General features: G+C 40.6%; 3 protein-coding genes across 5 annotated transcripts in view; 1 reads left to right on the top strand and 2 right to left on the bottom strand.

Annotated features, from left to right (window-relative positions):
- Positions 1-10: 10 nt before the first annotated feature.
- Positions 11-8,504, bottom strand: glmna (glomulin, FKBP associated protein a). Of its 3 annotated transcripts, none has more exons than XM_086044156.1 (19): positions 8,431-8,504; positions 8,021-8,091; positions 7,523-7,648; positions 6,653-6,766; positions 6,476-6,584; positions 5,398-5,692; positions 5,218-5,317; positions 4,458-4,639; positions 3,546-3,599; positions 2,796-2,826; positions 2,612-2,701; positions 2,494-2,535; positions 2,065-2,138; positions 1,604-1,688; positions 1,415-1,524; positions 1,138-1,201; positions 521-656; positions 382-452; positions 11-295 (listed from the first exon to the last, which is right to left on the bottom strand). In XM_086044156.1, the coding sequence occupies exons 2-19, from the start codon at positions 8,057-8,059 to the stop codon at positions 206-208; spliced, it is 1,812 nt and encodes a 603-aa protein (XP_085900282.1). In that variant the 5' UTR covers positions 8,060-8,091; positions 8,431-8,504; the 3' UTR covers positions 11-205. The 3 variants fall into 3 exon arrangements, with proteins under 3 accessions (XP_085900282.1, XP_085900280.1, XP_085900281.1); XM_086044154.1 differs by having other exon boundaries at positions 8,310-8,442; XM_086044155.1 differs by having other exon boundaries at positions 8,291-8,437.
- Positions 8,417-21,529, top strand: rpap2 (RNA polymerase II associated protein 2). Its single transcript, XM_086044153.1, has 12 exons — positions 8,417-8,530; positions 8,603-8,648; positions 9,269-9,383; positions 9,520-9,618; positions 9,697-9,762; positions 9,871-9,959; positions 10,308-10,343; positions 12,035-13,001; positions 13,997-14,094; positions 14,979-15,059; positions 17,890-17,958; positions 21,296-21,529. Exons 1-12 carry the CDS (start codon positions 8,440-8,442, stop codon positions 21,438-21,440), a joined length of 1,902 nt encoding a protein of 633 aa, XP_085900279.1. The 5' UTR covers positions 8,417-8,439; the 3' UTR covers positions 21,441-21,529.
- A 1,194-nt stretch (positions 21,530-22,723) lies between these two features.
- The window catches only part of gfi1aa (growth factor independent 1A transcription repressor a), a 6,496-nt gene continuing 4,514 nt past the window's right edge, over positions 22,724-24,705 (bottom strand). The window contains exons 4-6 of the mRNA XM_086043290.1: positions 24,392-24,529; positions 24,080-24,245; positions 22,724-23,103 (exon numbers count right to left, since the gene is read on the bottom strand). Coding sequence (XP_085899416.1) covers positions 22,925-23,103; positions 24,080-24,245; positions 24,392-24,529 — 483 coding nt within the window. The 3' untranslated portion in view covers positions 22,724-22,924. The remainder of the gene's footprint in view (positions 23,104-24,079; positions 24,246-24,391; positions 24,530-24,705) is intronic.

Here is a 24,705-nt window from a genome sequence, read left to right as displayed (position 1 = left end):
GAGAAAAAAAAACAGTATGGCTGGTATTTATTGTCCTGTGTGCACAGCGATGCGACACATTTACAAACTAATGCTTTCAAAATTGTTCCAAATGTCCATAATTTAATTATAGAAAACATCTGTTACGGTACTAAGATCACTGCATTATACAGAAATGTTTCATTTCCAATAAGTGAAATGAACCAAGTGAAAGCGATGCTGAAGTTTAGCTGGAGCTCTTCACCTCCGTGAGCTCCTCTATTCGTACCAGTACGCTCTCCATCATGTCGAAGGTGTGCAGGGCTGAATGGAGGGCCTGGTGGGGAACATGAATTAAAATCATAATCATCATTACAATGCTCTTCCGAGTACAATGCAACCAAAAATATAACCGCCACTCACCTGAATCTGGGACTCTGAGGTCATGTTTGGCAGGGTCTCGTCTCCGACGGACACGGAAATCACAGATGTCTCTAAAGAGGAAGGTACTGTTTAATTACAAAAACAATAACTTCGTAATAAGTACATGTGTTGGACTGACCTTTGACATTCTTCTTGTTGTTCTCCATGGTGTTGCTGAGCTCCCTCTCATAGTGGGCTCTAGACATGTTAATCCCAACACGTAGGGGCTTCATGAACGAGTCTTCGATTTTATACAGCGCTGTCCAGATCCCTGTCTGTAAGATCGATGCACAATTCGAGACACATTAATGAGAATGTAAAATAGGCACATACAGTATTTTATTATTGGTATCGAAATTGAAGTTACTGGTAAGTTTTAGATGTTTTTTTTTTTTTATTATACAATTGATTCTCAAAATTGTAAGCAAAAGATTCACGGCTAAGTACAGCACAGTTCAGTTGTATTTAACTTTTTCATACAACGCAGTTGCCTTTTTAAACACTTATTTAGGTAAAATGTGCGTTGTTCAATACATTTGAATTGAATAAGTATTTTTTTTTCTATTCTCTGTTCAATGTAGTTGAAGTTCAATGTTCAAACAGTGCGTAGTGGTCTAGGAATAAAATCAAATTTTTGATGAACACCTATGCTACTGTTCATGAGTGTTGGCCACGTTGATGGTACTTGGTGTAAAAGCCTCAGTAAGGCACTAATGTGAAGAGTCGCACGCAGAATGTTGTTAGAATGAAACTCACCTTGTTCTCTGTCACTTTGTCTCTTATGATGAGGTAACGCAGCAAATTCAGAGCCTCCATGATTCTGGTGAAAAAACGCGGTGAGAAAAGTTCAACTATTGCAATTACTATTTAGCCCGATGAATCCCAAAAACAGACCTAGACCTAAAAATAGACTAGGGGGAGAAAAATACTACTAGTACAACAGTCATTCTATAAGTGTGCCCTTTCAGTTCTACTAGTGCAATAAATAGTCTCATTAGTGAGGAGCACGAGCGCACTAGTACATGGACCATACCTGTCCAGGTACTGGAGGAGGTCGGTCTCCGGGCCGTCGGGGAGAGTGAAGACCAATTGCAGCAGAGGGAGCAAGCGAAACCCCTCAAACCAAATGTTACTGTTCCCAGGCTGCATACAAGACAAGACAAACGTGATGAGAGAAAGGACACCAGATGACACCCCAGCGACGTCTAAAGAGCCGCCTCACCCGCAAGGCCACATCGATCTGACTTCTGATGTTTTTGATGATGTAGCCTTCCACTCCGGAGTGATTACTCGTTTTCAGCATGAACCTGAAATGAAGTGACCAGGTGTAAAGGTAGTACAGTGCGTCTGGAAAGCATTCACAGTGCTTCCACTTTGTGTTATTTTGATGGAATCAATTCATTTCGCCCCTGAAAAAGTCAATCTGTCCTAAATTCAGCTGATTCGCCTGTATGTGTAAAATTTAAAAAAATCAATAATAAAAAGCTAATTTTTTAATACATTTGTAAAGGGAAAAAAACCACACTGTCATTATGGGGTGTTGTGAATTCCGAGGAAAAAAATCCATGTAATCAATTTTGGAATAAGGCTGCAACGTAAAATGTGGAAAAAGTGAAGCACTTTGAATACTTCATGGATGCACATGACGTGGCGTAACTTTGAAGGCAGGGAGGAGGAACCTACTTGAAAAAATCATACTTGGCTTCAAGATTGAACTTCTCAATGCTTAGCTGGAACACCTTCAAACCTTTGCATCTCTGCGAATGAACAGCGGTGGGATTGATGTTAATGCACATGAGGCACAACATTGACTATTCCTTTCAATACAAGTGCTAAATGGAGGGGGGGGGGGCATCTGGAACACTTCAGCTGGTGGCGGCTATGTGCTGACTGCTCTATCATACTAGTTTGATTGTGGTTAATTCTGAGCACAGTCACATCCCCAATTACAAGCGGGTGTGCACACTTCTGCAACCACAAATTTACTCAAATTTCCAATGACTATCTTTCCCAATATTCGTTACAGCTCTTATATTGGCTCTCCTCTCGCTACAACTGCTAGTGTAGTTAATAATGTAGTTAAATGATCGGATTGCGAAATGATCCACTCACCAAATCACGTCTTGGGCAAATGGTCATGACCTTGGTTAAGTTCTATAAAAAAGTTTTTAAAAAAATTACTGGGATCACTGTTGCACATAAAAAAAAAAAGTTTTTTATGAAAGTTCACCTGAGGCACAGTGAGGAATGTTTTAATTTCCAGTAGTTCTGGCGGCAAACTGTTATCCTCCACACGCACAAGACTCTTTTCATAAAGCTCCTGCGGCACAGCATACACATCATTAGATCATCTGGATACAACTCGTTTTGTTTGTGTCTATTCAACACGTGGCAGTGTGAAAGAAATGACTTACCAGTCCTTTCTGAATCCTTAATTCTTCACTTCTAAAAAAAATTAAAAATAATGACATCAATCAAAATGATGTATAAAATGGGATAGTACAGACAAGAGCCTCATATGATGTGAACAAGTTCTACTAACTAGTGCTGCAAATCAGGTGTTCGTATCAATATGAAATAAAAAGCCCGTATTCACCATCTTAAGGAATTAAAATATTACATTAAATGAAACGATCAAAGTAATTTTTGATTTGGAAATGAAGTACGAATTGGCATTCTGAAAATGCCGTCATTTTTCTGCGTTTAATGAATCTGTGTTATGTGAATTTCACTTTCTGAAGTAAACTACTGGGAAAAAAAACGTACCTACAATATTTATATTTAGCGAGATCCACCTGTATACTAGTGTAAATATATACATAGGACACTCTTGACAACATTTGATCTCTATCATGTAATTTTACAAACAAATGAGAATAACTGTAGCCCAAAAACATTTGATCCAAATAAACACTCGGAATCTCTCATAAGAAAGAAAGACTTTGGAAATCAAGCTTTTAAGATCAAATATTTCAGAAGTCAAACCTTGAACCTCCGGACTGTGTGCAGAATGTGTTAACCATGTGCCCACCGTGCTGCCATACGTCAAATATTTCTAATAAAGTACCTTTCAAACACCAGATGTTGAAAGATGTATTTTGAACAGAAAAGAGACGTCAAGATGCTCCAGCAATATTGAAGGAGGAATGGTGGAATGCATTCACCTGGACAGTAGGAGGCTGACGTGATCCATATTACACTGAAGACAGAACACGGGACTGCAAGACAGAGCGCCGTATAAGCATGGGCACTGGTTATCATTTAGCAGCTATATGCAGTACGGCTATACGTATTCATCGTAACATCGCCAAATCTGACTGAGTGATGAACTGACGGAATTAAGATTACAATTCAGTTTGTCATGAAAAATGACGGACTGACGAATGACAGACGGCTACCCTGGCCGCTGACGGACCAGCAAAATTGAGTAAAATGCCCACCTCTTATTAATAGCATGTTGCTATCAGTTACTTGCTACGGGGGAGTATTCAAGAGTTGAGTACTTATACTGTTATATGGTCTTAAAAAAGTGGCATGGAACATCCCTATGCATAATACTGAAGGATCAGAATCTATAATTGGGAATTACACATCGCATAATCAGTTCAAAGTCAGCGTGGCCTGATCTGAGCACGGTACCAGCTGGTGAAGATCGGCCCCATAGGCAGGGCCAGCCAGGGAGGAGACCAACCCACATTATGTTTAGATTTTGAAGATCAGTACAAATGTGAGGGCTGCATGTTAGACCGCGCCCCCTTTTCTTCCCTCGCCCGTCTCGGGTGAGAGCATTCGCGAGGATGGAAAAGCTGCCCAGATCCGATCATTGTATGATTCCTGAACTTCAGAGATGGTAAAGAAAACTGACGAGAAAATTCAATCGATTTGTGTGCCATTTTATTTAAATTGGATACCTTCTTGAAAGATAAAACGAACACGCGTTGAGTAAGTAGTTGCTTTGTAAATTGCAAATTGGGCTCCTGGACTCGAGACCTACAAAACATTCCAACAATACTCGGTGCATTGGTGTGTTAAGTTTCAAATCGATTTATTTTCACACTACAGGGACTTTATCTTACTTGAAGACACAGGGGAAGGTGTCAGCAGCAAGGTGATGAACGAACACAAGGTGAGCCAGGCTGGCTAGGGACTCTTTGGGATAGCGCACTTCCTCCTCTAAAAAGCCCACCGCCTCTTTCCTCTTGGACAGAGGCTGATAGACGAGCCTTGGCGTAGACTCTCCTATAGCATTGAGGTTGTTCTGCAAGACACTCACACAAGCACACTCATCTGGAAAGGTCATTCAGCCATCTTGGATAGTGCTAAGCCTCATTAGGGCCCCAGTTGAGCGGGCGTGTGTGTTCTACGCTAGCCTGAAGATGAAGGAGGGGGTTTAGTTAGAGCGTGTGTGACAGTTAATTTCCTACCTGAGATTGTATTTGTGCTTGCACATTAAAGACTACGGTCCTTAATTCCTCATTTGAAAAAAGAGCATTTAAGTTTTGCCTCATGAGATCATAGGGTGACATTTGCAGCTGTCTACTAATGTGGACTGAATGGGTGGTTAAAGAAAAAAACAAAACAAAAAAAACTATGAACTAATTCATTTTTGCAACCATTAACTTAGTTCATTTTTTTATATGAACTATGGACTGAACAAGTTCATTAAAAAAAATTGTTAACTGAACTTTGAACTAGTTTGCATAGAAAATGAACTTTCCCCACAGAGATCCCACCTCTCACCCAAAATAGGCTCCAGCTAATCCGTGACCCGGATGATGGCAAGTGCAATAGAAAATGAGTGGATGGATATTCAAATGAGGTTGGAGACTGACATACCAAAATCTCTGTGGCAAAATCCCTCAGAGGAGATGAAGCCAGAGTGTCAGGATCATTGAGTTGAACCTCCAGAAGAGGACGACGCAAAGTACTCATACAGCTGCGAAATGGACGGAAACACCATTGAATTGGAGATAAGGGGTCAACAGTGCATAAAGCGAAACTTCAACCTCAACTCACAACTTCAGAAGCTCCGTCTTCAGCTCCTCTTGATCCAGTAACACCCCGTCAAGTTTGGCCGACTTTTCGGAGCTTTCGCTGGGCTTGCAGTCGCCTATACAGCGCTGCCGTTTAGCCTCTTGGATGAAAGGCTTGACAAAGGCAGTCAGGTCAGCGCAGCAACGACCAAGCAGGAAGATGTCGTCTTCCTCCTGCTCTTTGGTGTGAGGGACAGGCAGTTTGGCAACCTGCTCCAGGGCGGAGGATAAAGCCAAGCCCAAAGACGACGTCTTCCGGCTGCCCAGACGCAGCAGCACTGATAACATCAAGACAAAACGTAGTGAAACAAAACCAGCAAGCCACTGGTTGTTTTCACATAATTGACCTGAAAATGATTACTCATGTACTATAAATCAAGTTTCTTTGTTCATCTATCCATGCTAGTGACCTATAGTGACAGGCAGAACAATTAAATGCTCTTCCACTAGATGGCAGAAGTTACACTTAAGCAGTGTTGCCATTCATACGACAAGAATAATAGCTTGGTGTTCAACGACAAATATTTCACATTGAGACCACATGCGAGTCATTTTCGACAAAATATTAATCATTTCAGTATGTACTATATATGTCACAAGATGGTGTCAAAACACTTTTTTTTTCTATTGGCTAAGACCATTCCCTGACTAAATGAGGCTCTTTTTCTCACAACATAATCCCTTGGCCCCAAGAACGCACCATAGCAATATTTTTATGACAGACATGGCTTTGACCTGAGGACAAAGTCAGCAAAAATGTTTTAGGAAATAACGCAGGCTAGATTCAAAAGAAAAAAAAAATGGTGAATCCTGAACACCAACTATGCAAGGGTTAACTGTATAAAAAAAAATGAAAAATGTGAATAAGCGGCATTTTGTTTTCATAAAGTAGTGGAGGATCAGGTTAAAACAATTTTCAAATAGTGAACCGCAAATGTGCAGCATTAGTAGTGGCATACAACCATTTTTGTGACATTTGTTTGGTGGTGTGCCAAGAGATTTTTCCGGTGTAAAATGCGCGTCTTGAAAAAGACAATATAGCAGCCGATGAAATCCCTAACCTTTCTGCAAAGGCTTCAACAGCAGATGGAGGCTGTCTGCTATGGCCACAGGTTCCTCCTGCTCCAACTGCTCCAATAGGCCAATCAGCAACTCTTTAGGTCTGCACATCTGAAATTGAACAACTATTAAATGAACATCTGTTCAAAAACAAAGACACAATTTCATATTATTTTAACCTCAAGTAGGTGATTGAATATGGCCAGACAATGAGGAAGGTTCTTGTCGTCCTTCTTCATTAGAACCTGAACCAGAGGAGGCAGCAGGTTCCACCCCATACATCTCACCATGCCCTACACAGGAGCAGACATTTACATGGTAACATTTAGACATAGAATTGATAAAGGCCAATACAGTACTTGTATATTGTGGATTTGTAAGCAGTTGTTTTTTTTTTTTATTGGGTTTTCACAGTCTACACCCAAATTTGGAGTTGCGCATTTCAATGAGGTATCACATATGCCGCAACATGCCAGGTGGCTCTGACGTCTAGTGGAAGACATGCAACATAATAGAAGAAGAGGAGGCAGAGAAGGTCCCAATCTAAGTTCTAGCAACAGTTACTTATTCCCGCAAATCAGCGAGATACCAGTGAGTATTGTTTTAGTCTCTGTACAGTGTTACTGCTCCATGTGTGTTTAAAGTGACATCCATGCTAATTTTCGTTAGCCCATCTATAGCCTTTCGCATTATATGGTAACGGGGTTCCTTTCACAAAATTATATGCGTGTGATTGAACATTTTGGTGTTTAAATATACAATGTTTAATCCACTTTTGTTGTATGTGTCAGTTTTACAGTAAACTTCAGTTGGGCATGATCAAGTGCTTTGACGCAAATACGTTTTGTCTACAATTGTTTCCTCAATGGGATGTTTAAGAAAAGTCCCATTTCTTGACAGTCAAAGCCTGACAACAGGTGCTAAGGAATAGGAATACCTTAAAAAGTGTTTTTTTAAATAGGTTTTTATCAATCAAAACTATTGAAATCATTTTAAGTGATCTTTCTATTTATTGATCTTGGGTGGGTCTGAAACGTATATTATCATACCTGATTTGTGTCATCCAGGACAATACTGAGCACTTGAGCACTGTTTCCCTCCTCGATGCATGACCGGCCAGCAGTCATAAAGACGTCGTGATCTTCAGTGGTGTAGCTGTCAGCTGGGAGGGCTTGCTGGATGGGAGGAACAAAAATGGATGAAAAACATCTCACATTGAAATGTAATCATTTCAATTAACTGGTCAGAAAGTTAGTATTTATTTACTACAAATAATTTGTATTTGTTTATCTTTCTAAGACAGTCGACGCATAGTTACAGTCAGAACAATTAATTGCTCTTCCATGATACAGCAATTAACCAGTGTATCCACTTTTTGTGACATTTCTGTTTGATGGTGTAAGTCAAATCTCAAACACGAGCCATGGCACAATAAAGCATGGAAAACACTCGACTGTATTATGGAACGCACAACCTCATTACGATTTAATGAAAACGTGGATTTTTTTTTCTTTTTTTGGTCAAAAAACAAAACAGTTTGGACTCACACATCTTTGCACCACATCACTGAACTGATCCAGAGCCATTCTCTTTGTCCTCACACGGCACTCCTGGAACACTAAATGATGAACAATATAGGATAAATAATGTACTTGTGCTCGTCATACGTATTGAAACGAAAGATTTTAACATTATAGTTCACTGGTAACTGTAAACAAGACGAGTCAATGATAGCTTTGACACATCATTAGCTTAGCTACTAGGTACACATAAAAAAACAAATGTACATATATCCTATCCTTGCTTTCTAAACACACCTTTCAAAAACTTACATACATTTACAATTATGTAGTTACTACGTTACGACGACTAATACAATGAATCCAACTTGAGCTGCATTGTACAAAAATAAAGACCACGCCGGGTCAGGAATAAAAATTCGGCTCATCTGCCTTGCCGTAGCTCTATGACGTCACCGGTCAGAGTTGAAATCGTACCAAACAGGAACAACATGGAGTCGGAAGGTGGAAGAGTTGTCTCGAAAGCGACTAAAAAAGGTAATTTAAGAGGTTTTTTTTTTTACAAAGCACTTACCCCTCGTTCACTGTGATATCTGTTTGTCGTGGCAGGTGGAAAACACGCCAAGATGCTGTGTGCGGAAGAAGAAGCGAGGAGGTTTTTTTTATAAAGACTTTCTATTTGTGTGTGTTGCAGTGACTGTTTCCCCAAACTTTTTATTTTTATTTTATTTTTTTTAATCCAACACTTATTGTGTACATGATAAGACTCAAATTGTATGTTTACGATGGTGGAAGTTAAGGGAAGGCTGTTCTTGTTAGTAAGTCGGGGCTAAAGTACTCACACTCTGACTCTGTAATTAAGAAGTACTGATTCAAACAAAAAGTACACACATTTAAATGTACGTATACCGTCAGTTGTGCACAATACCTGTTTTGATTACAAAATGGTTCTCCTCTTTAACCAACTTGTGCAGTGCTTTGTTCAGGATAATAAATAAATATATAAAATAAATTTTCAGATCAGACAGGAATTATGAACTTTATAAGCCAATGTTTTTCGGCTTGCAAAAGAGAATACATTCTCCACATTGCTTGCCTGTCACTATACTTCGCCGGCATAGATAAGAACAAATGCGTAACCATTTTCAGACTGATGAAGGGATATTGGATAATTCAATGGTTAGGAATCACTGTGCCAACACATTAACTGCTGTTTTGTTTTTCATTCAGTTAGCCTAGTTACTGTATTGTAATGTTTTTATGCATGTTTTTCAGGAGGGAAGCAATCCGGGAGACGCTGAGGGAGAGACTGGAATTGGAGAAGCGAGCCCTGCAAGTGGTGGAGCGTCTCCTAGAAGACAGCGTGTCTGATGACTTCTTGCTCGACTGTGTCAGTTTCGAACTATTTTTTTGCCCTTACCTCCAATTTAAAGTCATGAGTAACTATTCTACGGTTCCAAGTTGTTTAGACTAGTGCGGGATTTCTAATTCATAGTTTTTAATATGTTATTGTTTTCCCGTTACAGGCCAAGTTTATCACCAGTGCTAATTACAAAGATGCTGTGGAGGAAAGATTCATCACTAAATCGTGTGGTTATCCTTTGTGTTCAAATAAACTAGGAAAGGTATCTGCATCCAGTTATCATGTGTTTATTACCAGATGTACAGTATCGGTGTCATACTTAAATTTGTTTATGTTACAGATCCCAAAGCAACAGTACAAAATCTCGACTAAGACCAATAAGGTGTATGACATCACAGAGCGCAAGGTGAGTGCTGCCACGTGGAAGAATAGAATAATTTGGTAGATATGCAGTACATGTCACACCCAAACATGCTGTGTGTGTTTTTTTTCATTTCCCTTTCTGTCTGTGTAGTGTTTTTGCAGTAACTTTTGCTATAAGGCATCCAAAGAATTTGAGCTACAGATATCAAAGACACCACTCTGGCTCAGACAGGATGAGCGGTATGTGTGCTAAACTCCAATTTGAAACACAACTATGACATTTTGAAATGCATTTATGTTAGGGCCACTTTATTGAAAATACTTCAATGTCCAAGTTATTATGAGAATTACATCGACCGAGTACTATTTCATGTGCACATTACGCCTACTTTGCATTTTGTACTCAAGTCATATCTATATTATGGCTACAATTTAGTTTTTCCTCCCATGCCATGTCTTGGGTTCCCCACTATTTCTCTTGATTCCATCACTTTGTTCTTGTTGTTTTAGTTTTAGTGGCCTTACTATTCCTACGCATACGGTAAATGTTCAGAACGATAAAGTGAATATCATTGAATTTTCTTGCAGACCTCCAGAAATCAAGTTGAGGAAGAAAGGGGACACGTATGTATTTGCTTCAGTGATAACATTCCGTCACAGTATGTTTTTTTTTTTCTTTTCAGTATCTATAAAGGTGAATATAGCCCTCACATTTTGTAATTATTATTTTTCCTTTTCATGCGGCAGCACTGAAAAAATTACGCTTTCTATGTCAAGTTTAGGGCTAAGGGGAAAAAAGTGAGCTAACTCGGTTAAAGTCGACCACAACAATTGAAACCCATATTTGCGGCACCCGGAACCAATGTTTGGCCACTTCCACGCAGACATTTGTTGCTGCGGATGGATACTCTTTTCCGGTGACTTGGTTTTGGTGTTGCTTTAGATTGATAAAGGACAAAAATATGGTTTTATATGTAATTTTTATGTAATTATTGTGTTGGATGCCTGCTGCTAGAGGTTACAACAGTACAGCTTTATATTGGTGATTTTAAGTAGATTAACACCTAACAAATGTAATCTTCGTCAAAGTATGCCCCATCAATACTTTTTGGGGCTCAAGCGTCGTCCACTGAATTGTCGTGACTGCTCGGTGAGCGTTAAAGCCGCTCCAGCTAATTTAGCACAGCAATTTAGCATTCCTAGAATACTCGAGGAAATGATCGCTGCTAAAACAATTAGTTCGTGACAGCCCTTGTTAAGTTGTCAGTGTACACTGGACAGCTTGTACAACTGTGGAAATTTACAGTCAACTCAAAATAACTCAACACACAGCCGTTAATCTCTAAACTGTGCACAACAAAAGTGAGTCGACCCCCAATTGTTCTAATTATTTGTTTTTGTAACTTTTTCTTTATTGAACATTTACACCAGTTTTACAAACATCATATCCAAAAGTATTTTTTTCATTTTTGATATAATCCCCACCCGAACCAATGAAAAGGTAAAAATAAATAAATAGAAAGTAAAAAAAAAAAGATAAATGAGAATAATAATAATAAACAAAAAAAAACGTTTTAATAATTGTCCAAATTGGGCCACTCATTTTCCTTCCCTGATGTCATGTGACTCATCAGTGTCACTAGGTCTCACTTGTGAATGGGGCGCAGGTGTGTGTAAGTTGTAAAGCCTCAGTTATATTGTACCGTGTATATTGGCTTTGAATGTAGAAAAGTGTCATTTTCTTCAATGCAGTCGCATTTACCAAAATGTGAGGCGTGTACTCAGAATTGTGAGATACTCTATATCAATGTTTTTCAAACCTTTTTGAGTCAAGGCACATTTCTTTCATTGAAAAAATCCCGCGGCACACCAGCAGCTGAAATTGTGGAGAAAAAAAGCTTATTTTAACAAGATAAGTGTTATATTGTTTATGTAAGCATTTTTTAACATTGAATAATGAAATTATATTATTAAGTCTTGAATAGGAATTGAATAAACACAAAGAAAAAAGCCTTTTAAAATGTTTCATATTGATACTTACTCAGTGTGAAACATGGGCCTGTTTGGATAAACATGCGTCACTAATTCGCTTGTCTCTAAACAAAGACAATTGGCTACCTGCTGCTCCCACCTGCTGGTGTGGAAGAGTACTACAATGTAGTAAAGACATGATTACGCTGCCAGGCGCTCGACCGCACAGGCACACAAATTAGATCATTTCCCACGGCACACCTGACAATATCTCGCGGCACAGCCACACAGTTTGAAAAACACTGCTCTATATAACCATCAAAAATATGACCTCTTTTATCCAGTGGGAGTTCTGGTGAGGAGGTGTGTCTGACAGCAAAGTGCCTGCAGGAGGAGGACATTGAACAACCGCTGAATATTCAACTTGAGGATCATCAGGAGCGTTGCTTCACAGCCGGCCACAGCGACAGCAGCGACGACGAACGGGAGCAGGACTTCATTTCCAGCGTGGTCTCCCGGGAACGCAGACACAGGGTGCACTGGGGTGAGCGGTCCAAACGTAAAAATGAAGGCGAGCGAGTTGGACGGATAGAGGCAGAGAGGAAAAAAGTAGTGAGCAGACGGTGTCAACAAAAGCAGAGTGCTGAAAAGGAAGACCCAAGTACACGGGATGAGTCTTTTGGACGTGAGACCAACCATGAAGAATTGCGTAAGGAAGCCAAATTGGAAGAGCTGACAGATGGACTGATTTCACTCAGCCTCCACACTTCATCGGCACCTCCAACCTCTCCTATTACTGAATCACCTCACCCAAAAGAAACCAGTTCACGACACGGCCGAGATCCGACCGAGGTAAATGCAGAGAGCCGGCCGAGCCTCAACATTATCCAGGTGGGGATGAGCAAGAGAGGGGCGACGGGGTTACGGGGTCTTCTCAAGAACCACGCCCCTGAAGCAAAACACAACCCGATTGGACAGAATCTCCTCGAATCCTTAAGAGTGACACTGAACGAATGGCTCACCGAGGAGAGCCTCAAATTGCTGCACGGTGCTGACTGTACGCTCGACTTTCCCTTTACATACCTGAAAGAAGAAGAGGAGGAGGAGGAGGAGGAGGAACTGGATGAAGATGACCTTGAGGATGATGTGACTGAGGACAATGGAGGAGGGGAGCTAAGGAGAGCCACAGCGGCGGTTCCGGACTATGAGGCTCTCAAAAGGGAAACCCAGCAGATGGTGCTCAAAGTTCGAGAGTTTTACAAAGGCACGTGGATTGTACCTGAGGAGGCAGAGAGGATGAATGGAAACGAGGTGAGTGCTTGAGAAACATGAGTGTGAGTTAGTAGCCACAAGGGGGCGCCAGATAAAAACATTGGTCGCACTTAGGGCAGAGAGAGGCAAGTAGGGCCACTGATGTTTCACCGATTTTTCAGTTTCATCTCAGGTCTTAGCCTCCAAGTTTCAAGCAAGTCCCAAGTTACTTTGGAAAAAATAATTTCAGTCAAGTCCAAATGAAATCAAGTCTTACACTTTTGCTTGGTGGCAGCGTAGATCACACAAAAGCCACTTTGCATTCCGTCTCGGTATTCTTCAACAACACTTTCACAATCAGTTAATTTTTTTATATTTTATTTTAAAAGGAGTGTCCATATTGTCTTCTCACTTAAATGCGACATGAAACCTTTTTTTTTTTTTTAAATATAGTTGAACTGTGACGGTAACGTAGTTTAACTGTCTGAGTTTCAAAGTAATGGGTGACGTTGGGCATCGTAATTGTGGTGTCTCTTGTCTGTGAGTTGCCAACCTTGAATTTTTCTATTCTCTTGTTCCCATTTTTTTAAAATAAAAAAAATACTCCTTGAATCCAAATATAATAGTTGTAGGATTTCCCATGATACTGCTTCATGGGTGGCCTCTACAGTCTGTGTCATAGCATCCTGGTGATTTGCCAGATTTTTTGCACACAACGCAAAAAGAACAACTCTACTTAAAAAAAAAAAAATGGAACGCTGTGTTCAACATGCAGGTTTTGAAATTTAAACAGGCAAAACTTGTCATGTAGTTCAAGTTGAAGTCGAGTCTCAAGCATACCAAGACAGTTGAGTTGAATATTTCATAAATTTAAGATAAGCAAGTCCAAAAATTGGTGACTTCAATCTGACTCAACTCAGTTAAGTCCTCCACCTTTGTCTTTTTTTTTACAACAGTGTCTTAATATGCTCCCAGTCATTGTCAAGACATTTTAAAACACGATGATTAAAAAAAAAGTGTCATGTGTTTGTTTGTCTCACCGGGTGACCTTCCAGGACCAAAGTACAAGTGATTCTCCAGCTCTGCCACTGGTTGACTCCAAAGCTCAGCACCTCATCCAGAAGCGAATCACAGTGGAGAAGCTGGCCAGCTGGTGTGTGTCTACAATCTTCTGGATTGTATTCATAGATTGTTATGCAAATATTTGTCTTTTGTGTGTACTATAGCGCCCTCTTTTCCGAATGTGAATTAACAAAAAAGTTTCTGAGTTTTACTTTGGCTCTCCCAAGGTGAGTGATATATCAAATTTTATGATCATGTGTGCCAAGGTAGAGGCATCTGAACTATATTGTGAATAAATGCTGTGCTCTGTATACATTGAAACTACTCCAACCTCAACATTTAAGGCTTTTTGTGTGGTGGTTCACCATGGGCCATGTTTTGGTGGTTCTGCCAGAACAAGCACTAGCCCAGTGTATTCATAATACAATAAGTTTCAATGATTACTTAAATTCATACGAAAGTCAACCCAAATATTTTTATTTTTCAAGAATATGTTCTATGCACGCACACTAGTTGAAACAAGGCATTCTGATAAATATTGCGTATGTGGAATAAAAGTGAAGCCACCCGTTTTTAGCCATCTCAGGGGGGCGGCCATTTTGTCACTTCTGTTGACTGAAAATGACATCACAACTGCTCAGGCAACGACCAATCACAGCCCACCTGTTTTCTGAAGCTGAGCTGTGATTGGTCGTTAGCTGAGCCCTGAGCATCTGTGATGTCATTTTCAGTCGACAGAAGTGACAAAATGGCCGCCCCCTGAGATGGCTAAAAACGGGGTGGATTTTGCTTAACTCATATTTCATATTAATCATATGGCCTTGTTTCAACTAGTAGGCCTGCATAGAACATATACTTGAAAAAAATATGTTTGGGTTGACATTATCAATCGAGGCTGGGAAAAGCTTGGCTTAGTAGATTTGCTTTCTGTGTCGTATATTTATTTGTACTGTATTTCTGTCATTTGATGCGCAGTCTCAGAAACATTGTGGGCCCGCTGAGTCTCACCCTGAGTGACATCACCAGTGACCTCAACAACCTGGTCAGGACATTCAGGTGAGTGCAACACGCACACACCAGACACACCTCCACTGAGATGTATTCATGTTTCACAGCAGCAACCGATGCCAAGTCATTACTCATATTAAGGCATGCTCTGCTAAATGCAAGTAATACAACTATGCTCTTACCTAATTGAGATTTCCCCCAAAATACGGAATTAACAACAGTCTTATATTGTTATATTATCTAACATTGTTTTTAGAATATATCATATTAGTAAATGCAGTGAGTAGTAAGCAGAGGTGGGCATTTTACAAAAAATTTCCGGTCCGTCATTCGTTATCCGTCAGCAGCCTGGGTACCTGTCCGTCATCTGGCAATCCGTCATTTTTTCAAGCCGAACCAAAAAGTAAATGTCAAATGTCCGCCAGTCCATCAATCGTCAATCGGGGCGGGGTGTGTCCAACAGATGAAACATCTAACCAACCATTATCTGAAGCGATTTGATTGGAATGGTAAATGGAGTGCACTATGTACATCATATTGTCGCCTTACTGCTCAAACGGATTTAGACACGCATACATTTGACATTTCACATATCCTACACTTATTTGCCAATCTATTGAACTGTTAAGTGGGAGCCTGCTGCTGCTCTGACCCTTAAAAGTTTTACTTTTAAAGTTTTGCATACTTTAACCAGAATCTTGTGTCACCTTGTTGCCAAAGGTACAATCCCGGTGGATTAAAATGCTTCCTAGCCAAAACTACCTTATAACTTCTTATCTTATTAATTAGTTGTTGTCCTCTCAGCATGACAAACTCATGATTCTCTTTGGTGCATTCCCCCTCCTACTGTACATATACTGTCAATGTAGTCTACTCAAGTCAAGTCAGCCTGCCAAGCTGCCGTTATAACAAACACACGTGAGACAGGCAAGTTGCGTTTCCGTCTCTCGTTAGCAAAACGGGCGTCTGTCAATGATGGGCTGTGAGGTCCGTCGAGACTTGACCAGGTTGGTGATGATTACGGATGAAAATCCACTTCCGTCTTTTTTTAAATGTTTTTCTTTTAAGGTTCCCGTATACCGTCTAACGTCAGCAAAACGTGACGGACTGGCGGACCGGTCCGTCTGTCTGACGTAATGCCCACCTCTGTTATTAAGAGGTGATGTGACATCATTAATAAAAGTTATTACAGCAGTCCAAGTTGTGTAAGCAAAGCAAAAAAGAAGAAACAAATCTTCCATTCAAATTGGCCAACACAGTCTGATCATCAGGCTGACTCAACGCGACCCTATTGGTCGAAAACAAGGAAGTGATGCCTAATTCATAGAAAGGAGGAGAGAGTAGAAGGGAGGAGCTGTGCCAAACCCTAATTTCAAAACATTGTGAGGGTTTTAATCTCAGTGCTCCCCATGCTAACAAGGATATTCTCCAGGTAACCATCTTCCTGCCACATTCCAAAAACATGAATGTTATGTTCAATGAAGACACTAAATTGTTCGTAGGTGTGAATGTCAGTATGAATACTTGTTTGTCTATATGTGTCCTGTGATTAGCTGGAGACCTGTCATGTATAGAGTAATCCCTCATTTATCGCGGCTAATAGGGACAGGAACTGTCCGCGAAAGGGGTTATTATTATTATTATTATTATTATTATTATTATATTTTTTAATTTCATGTATTTATTTATTTATTTATTTTTTAGGGGTGGTGGTGGGGTATTTACTCCTCTATTATGCCGATGCGAACCCCCCGACGTGCTTCCCACCCGTCTAAATACTTGCTACACAATAAATGTAACTTTAAAAATGCAAAATGAAGAAAAAATACCAAGCTGCATGTTGTGAGATGAACGTGCTCTACAAAGCCCGGCAGCAGACGATTACCGGTACTACAAAGGAACGTTGGCTGATAAATACGTTAAAGTTTGAAATTTTATCCTGAAATTGTCTTACTAGAATCCCGCGGTGCATTTTAGCCAAAGGTACAATCCTGGTGGATTAATGCATTTCTAAACCCTTGTTGTTTTTGTTGTTGTGTAAAGTGAAAGGTAGTGTCATTACTACTTCTTTGTTTTCTTCTTCTTTTTCTTTTTTTTTTTCTTTGGCTTTTTTCTTTTTTTAAAAAATCTTTTTTACTTGTTCTTTTATTTTTTTTCTTTCTTTTTTATTTTTTTTTCTTTCTTTCTTTCTTTTCCTGTTCTTCTTCTTCCTCGCCGTCTTCTCTCTTCCTCATCTCTTTGTTTAGCATGCTGGGAACCCTTCTCTCTCGCGCATCAACACGAAACGACACGTCTTTCCACAATTTGGCTGTCGACATGGCTGTATTTTTTCATTTTCATTTTTTTCATGAATATTTTTTGAAAACCCTGCGATGCACCGAGGCCGCGAAGTGGCGAGGGATTACTGCACACCGCACCACTGACCCAAAGTCAGCTCGGATAGGCTAATGAGGATATGTGCTGTACAAAATGGATGGATGTTTTGATAAATCATGTGTGGGAAATTAAGGACTGAAAATTACAAGCAAATCCACTGTTTGTTCCCTTTGGCCGTTGAAGTCCTTTTCAACAAGTTTGCTATTAAATCACTGTGTCAGTGATTTAAGAGAAGTTCGGCTTCCAGGAATTCTTTTGTTTTCTGCTGAGAGGCCCCGCTGACACACTTGAACAAAAACTAAAGGATATGCGTTGCTGCCAGAGAAACATACATCATGGCACCTTGTACAGCAAAGCCATGTTTGTGCCATTTCCTCCGACTGTTTATGCTTTCAGTTCATCCAACAATCACGTTCAGGCTTTTGCACTTTCAAAGACAGCAATGCGTCATATTCGGGGACTGACTTTGCCTGTTTTTTGTTTTGTTTGTTTCATATCGCAGGTTTACCAACACCAACATCATCCACAAACCTCCAGAGTGGACCCTTATCGCCATAGTGCTTCTTCATCTGTAAGTGTGCCTTCGACTGAAGTCAGTGCTTCTAAAACTGTCGTCCCTGAGCTGTAGCCCGGGTCTTGGTGAAATAGTTTGCAATAAATTGTCATTCTTTAAAAATATGCGTATGTACTGTACATATAAGGACCTGAGCGGCAATCAAACAGACGTACTAAACCAATTACTTCTCCCATTTTGTCCAGTTAAAAGCTTCGGTATGATTGTGGCATATCATCACAAAAATCTGACATCCAAAGTTGTTGGTGGTGGGGGTTTTTTAATGCAGAAAAAAAACATATTTTTTTCCAGGAACACAAGGCCACACGGCATATTTGTCGAGAATATAGTGCTATTGCACCACGCAATTCCTTCGTGAGTTGCCGTTGGCCACAACTCAGGCCAAAAGTGCCGAATGGCTTAGCCACTTAAAAGCCAGCTAACTCCACGCTCTCATTAGCTGACACCCACGTCACTCACCAGGCCAGGCCCTGCCTTTTAAAGCCATACACACTCAAAAGTCACAGATACTACAGTAGAATGTGAGGAATGTGCCGTGAATCATGACATATATGTTGTCACGGTTAATAATGCGAGATTTTGGGGATTTCATATGTATCCTTTTTAAAACAATACTTTCCCCACAAAAGTATTGCGACACACCACATTTACACAGCTTTCTTTTTCTCATCGTGACTTTTTAAGACAAATCTGTTTCCAACTTTGTGGGAGCAGTTCGGGGGGGATGCCTTTTTCTGTTTCCCAGTGCAAAAAGAAAGGCTCATAAGGGCATAAATTGAGTTTGGTGTGAAGGAAACACTTGCATTCAAGCCCATCCAACACTTTTGGGACAAACCGGGGGAAAAAAAAAAACCATCGGTGATGAACATAAATGAACTGCCATACTGATGTACTCATCAGATACTTTTTAATCTGCTTTGCATACAAACAAAAGCAAGCAAGTCATCAATCTCTTGCATCTCAGTACATGTGATCTTTTCTCGCCCGCACCATATGGCGTGCGAGGGTGAACGCGCGTGTGCTCGTGGCGATGGCAGTTCACTGACAGTTCCGTGCTCCTCCCATCTGAGTACACACGCTTTGTGGCCTTATCTCGCCCAGATTGTCCCACTCCAGATCCGTGAAGGAGGACGAAAAGCACACAAGCAGCCCTGTTTGCCTCTCGTATTAAACACACACACACACATTCGCGTTAAACTGGCACTTGGGAAAAGGTTCGCCTGATTTCAACCGGCTCTGATTTATGAGACCCAAGTAACTTGCGTCAACGTCCTAGCTGAACCACATAACAACATCCAGTTATTTCAATAGCGGACACAATGTTTGTGTTTTTGTAAACTATCAAAGGTCGAAATACAGTTGTGCCTTGACTTAGGAGTTTCATTTGTTCTGTGAGCATGCTCATAATTCAAGACACGTGTTTCTCAAATCTTTGCACAGTTCAAATGAATGGAAATGACATTAATCCACCCCAGCGCACCCTTTTACAAGACAAATAGCACTCTACAGTATTTTATTTTGTTTTTTAGAACATACATTAAGAATACAAATGGAATATAAAGAATTGAACAGTCCGTGCATTATGAATTCATGCTTTACTTTAATTTAATTCATTGGGGGGCAGTGTAATACACATGCGTGAATAGAAAAAGAAGAAGACGGTCAAAATCACAACGATTCTGTAGTCATATTGGTCATTTTTCTTGGAGGATAAAGAATACATGCCAGGCTTTGAATACTCTATATTGTCTGTCTACGTGTGTTTCTGTACCACTTGTGTTCAAATACCTGTTGCTTAAATGGTTATGGATTTTGTTTCACAGCATTTCACATTCATATAAGTACTGTACAGCAATAAAAACATTGATGAAATCACAGTAAAGGTATACAGTGAATCCACGCGAAAATTCACCCATTTGCAGTTTTTGTGCTCAGGCTAAAGAAATGCACATAAAAAAAAGAAAAAGAATTGCTTTGCCGCCATCTTTCTGCATCATTATGCCAAGGCTCTATGTCAAAGTAAGTGGAGGAGCTCCATTCAGACAAAAGTAGTGCTTTGCCGTGATCTTGAAGCATCTTGGTGCCAAGGAACTTTGCTGCCATCTTGTGGCATCCACAGGCAATTATACCACTTTTTTTTCCGGAGGATTTCAATGATTCGTTTTGCTTTTGGCAGCTGGACTATAAAATAATGAACATTTCAACAGCTTCATTTTCCCCCCTCACCGGCTCTGATTGGCTGCTAGTAAGATCATGCATTTTCCGATAGAATCCTTTTAGTTTTGTTTGTTGCCCACAATGCCGGATGTACTGCAAGGCCTCTGGTGGGTGCGCTGTAATCATTTGTCATCATCCAGTGGGTGCGTCTCAACATAGATGGACTGCACACTTGTATAGGAACCAGTGCCAGTGGTAGCACATGATTTCATCAGGCCCCATTCAAATCCAAGCTACCATTTCTCCGCCATGAATAATTTGGCATGGTGTGGTTGTCTATCTGCTGCCCAGCAGCTGTGGAGCTCGTCTGGCCTCTATTGTTCAAGTCGGTTGAATAATAGATGGCCCCCCCCCCCCGCCCCCTTTGCAACACGGGAACCTGAGGAGAACCACAGATAAACCGAACTCTACGCGGATGCGTCGACAACCAGGGATGGAACACAGTGTCAAATTAGACATGTGCTATGTGGAATCATTGTCATCCTCCTAATTAGCCACATAAGGTACATTAAGGTTCAATACAAAAGCGATCACAAAGGGGTTGGCGGGGGGGGTGGGCTAATGCTCAATTTTGATTGTCACTGTAACAGTAGGTTTCTTTTTGTGTTGATAGTGTTGTTTCTAATTGGTGCATAAAGTATTGTTGAATTTAGTTAAATACAAACAATCCTTAAAGTGGAAATCAACACAAGCATATTTTTTTCCAGAAACACGGCATTCTGATTAATATTGCGTTTGTGGAATATGAGATAAGCAGCAAAATCCACTCGTTTTTAGCCATCTCAGGGGGCGGCCATTTTGTTACTTCTGTCGAGTGAAAATGACATCACAACTGCTCATGGCTCAGGTGACGACCAATCACGGCTCATCGTCAGAAAACAGGTCATCCGTGATTGGTCGTCACCTGAGCCCTGAGCAGTTGTGATGTCATTTTCAGTCGACAGAAGTGACAAAATGGCCGACCCCAGAGATGGCTAAAAACGAGTGGATGAACTCTTATTCCACAAAAGCAGTATTTATCAGAATGCCTTGTTTCCACTGGTGGGCTTGCATATCCTTGAATAAAAATGTTTGCGTTGACTTCCCTTTAAATAATGAAAAATCTACCACCATCCAGGTTGTCCTGTGTGTCTCCAGTGGTTGCCGAAGCCTTGAAGACGCCTTCGTCAATCTCCTATTTCAACACCTTGATGGAGGAACTGGGCCTTCAGCAGCAAGACCTCTTGAACCTGCTCCAGGCATTTAAACTCCTACCTCATTGACAGACACTCAATACAAATCAGGGAAATGGGCACTTATAATGGCTTCTCTAATTGAACCAAATAAAGGTATTTTCCATCTGTTTCAAGAATTAGTTTGTGCTTTTTCTTGTGTTACAGTATGTGTATGTGCATGTAAACTGTATTAGCACTGGGAGTGTTTCATCAACCAATCAATTTTCAAATGCGTCCTCACAGGGCCAGAGCGTTGGCCCTCGATGATGTCCGAATTTTTCCTTAAATTTTTCAAGAATATGTTCTATGCAAGCCCACTAGCTGAAACAGAGCATTCTGATAAATATTGCGTTTGTGGAACAAGTGTTAATGCATTCATTTTTAGCCATCTGTGGGGGCGGCCATTTTGTCTTCTGTCGACTGAAAATGACGACTCAGATCCAGAAAACAGGTCAGCCGCGATTGGTCGTTGTGAGCAGTTGTGATGTCATTTTCAGGCGACAGAAGACAAAATGGCCGATCCCAGAGATGGCTAAAAACGAGTGCATTTTGCTGCTTAATTTATATTCCACAAACGCAAAATTAATCAGAATGCCGTGTTTCAACTAGTGGGCCTGCTGGGAACATAGTCTTGAAAAAAATATATTTGGGTTGACTTGCTTCTAAGTTGGTTGGTATTGGCGGAACAATTTAATGTTATCAAATTAATTATAGAAAAAAACAACTTTTTACTGCTGCAAAGAGATTACATAGGTGAGGTATCCCTTTTGTTTTTGTATGTTTTGTCATGCTACACGAATATTGGGCAGCATTCGCTACAAAATCAGGGGTGGGATGTGCGCAAATCACTTCCTTGGAACTTTTAGAGTTTGTAATCTTACATGTGTGTCCAAACAAATCACACCCAACATTTCCCACTAAAAACGACATGATGTGGATACGCTGTTTAATTGCTGCACTGTAGGATATTTGATATTGGTCATAAAAGTGACGCTAGTCCAGCAGACTTCCTTCACAGGCTACTTTATGACACTCTAATTGCATTTGCTATAGGTATGATATTTGATTTTGACCAGATGGCTCTCACAACATAATGGTTTTTTTTTCTGTTTGGTAAAAGTGATATGACTTAGGGAAATTGGGGATGTGATTGATGGCTCACATAGCTCAACACAGCTTTTTTTTCAACAACACAATCACTTAACTAAGCCAGTTACGGTTTATATTATTATTTGGTTTGTGTACTTCCTTAAAGGGTTGGCAAAGCAAAATGACTTCTAATCCAGGGGAAAAAAAAAACAATTCATAAATTTCAAATCTTAAACCGTGAATTGTTTTAAGGGATAATTTATTGAGGGGATACAAGCACATACATATGTACATAATAGGACTAATAGCACCCAGTGCAGTCTTGCCAGGCTAAATAATAATAAATAGTCAACAACACGATTGTGTTTACGTATACGTATGGGTCTGTCTAGCAAAAACAGCATGGAAAAAAAAAGTGCAATTAAGGCTCAGAATGGAAGCGATTATTTTAGTCCGTGCTGGGTTTCCTTGTGCCTCCTCAGGTCCACTTTCCTCTGGAAGCCTTTCCCGCAAAGGTCGCAAGCGAAGGGCTTGAATCCCGTGTGTTTCCGGCTGTGCGTGATCAGGTTGGAGCTCTGGCTGAAGGCCTTGCCGCACACTTGGCACTTGTGCGGTTTCTCGCCTGCGTGGAAAAGGGAATGCGTCATTCACACATCTGCTTGTTGTGCACTTGCGGGGTCTTTCAGCATTCATTCCATGATATTCACGTTAAGGCCCATGTACTAGTAGGCTCTTTGGCCTCACTAGTAAGTAGGGATGTAACGATTAATCGGAAACTGATCAAAAATCAGTTTGAACCGATTAATCGAATAATCGATTTGAATCGAGACGAATCGAACTTGGACATCTCAGCACTCATAAGCCCTATACAGCAACCCCTAACAAAAGACAACATACCTCGATCATTTGAATATACTCATTTAGAGTCCTAAAAAATGATGCCATCAATTTTTTTTCCATTCCAGATGCATAGCCTACCACATTTTAAATGTGTAGATCAAATTATGCGCTTGCACCAAACATCATTGCATATTATTGCGTTTGTGGATGGCTGCAGCACCGCACTAGTGCACAGAGACAAGCATGGTAGTGATTTTTTAAAAATCAAATCGAAAATTGGGAACTGAAAATCAAATTGAATCTTCAGTGAAACGTTACATCCATACTAGTAAGCCAATTCAGCACACTAGTAGAAGGCCTGTATATTACAAGTAACCTTTTTCTACTACTCTATAACTTTTCTGCACACTAGTAAGACAACTTTGGCATACTAGCATAGCAGGTCATGTTACTAATGAGGCCATTACTGTGCACTATTTTACAACTGTGTGCTACCTACGCCATTAGTAAAATGCCAGATGTTAATTACTAGAATTTTAAAATCACTAGGACTACTAGTAGCATAGAATTGCCTCCTAGCGTTATCAAGCAGATCGAATAAATTCCCACGTTTTTCCATGAAGCATACGGCTAGCACAACAACATGATACTAGTGAGGCAAAACATCTAGTGCCTCACTAGTAGCACGCCGATGTAAATATATGTGAAGCGCATGGAATTAAATGCTCAAGGGGCTTTCCAGACTGTCTCTCTCTTACCAGTGTGGATGAACGTGTGCTTTTTCATGTCCGACTTCTGATGGAACCTCTTGCCGCAGTACTGACACGGATACGGCCGCGTGTCCGAGTGAATGAGAAGGTGCGTGGACAGCGTGGATGAGCGTTTGAAGCTTTTCCCGCAGATTTTGCAGCTGAAGCTCCTCTCCTGTACACGCAAACATGTTTTGATTTTTACATGCAAGCATCACTTTTTGGTATCGTGACTACACAAACGTGGGCTGCGATTACATTCGGACCATTTACGTGTCATTGGGAAATGTACCACGGTGCTCCAGTCTACCGCCCACATACCTGCGAATGTACCGCCCTGTGTTGGTCCAGGCTGACGGCGTGGCCGAAGGTTTTGCCGCAAATGCCGCACTCGAAGGGACGCGTCCCGCTGTGTGACCGCCTGACGTGGACCTCCAGGCCGTGGGGCGTGGAGAACACCTTTTGGCACAAATGATTGATCTTCACAATCTCATTGGAGAAAAAAAAACACACTTGTTGCCATCAATTATCATCGATAGTAAAGTGTTCAAATGAGGTACATGTGCACAATCTGACGACAAAGTTTATAATAAAAATGCCAGAGAGGTATTAATTAAGCATTATTACTAATGGTT

The sequence above is a fragment of the Filicampus tigris genome, chromosome 10 (assembly GCF_054856515.1).
Source record: "Filicampus tigris isolate MCC_2025a chromosome 10, RoL_Ftig_1.0, whole genome shotgun sequence".
NCBI lineage: Eukaryota > Metazoa > Chordata > Actinopteri > Syngnathiformes > Syngnathidae > Filicampus > Filicampus tigris.
Note: the sequence above shows the minus strand (reverse complement) of the source record. Positions and strands in the feature narration are given on the sequence as shown.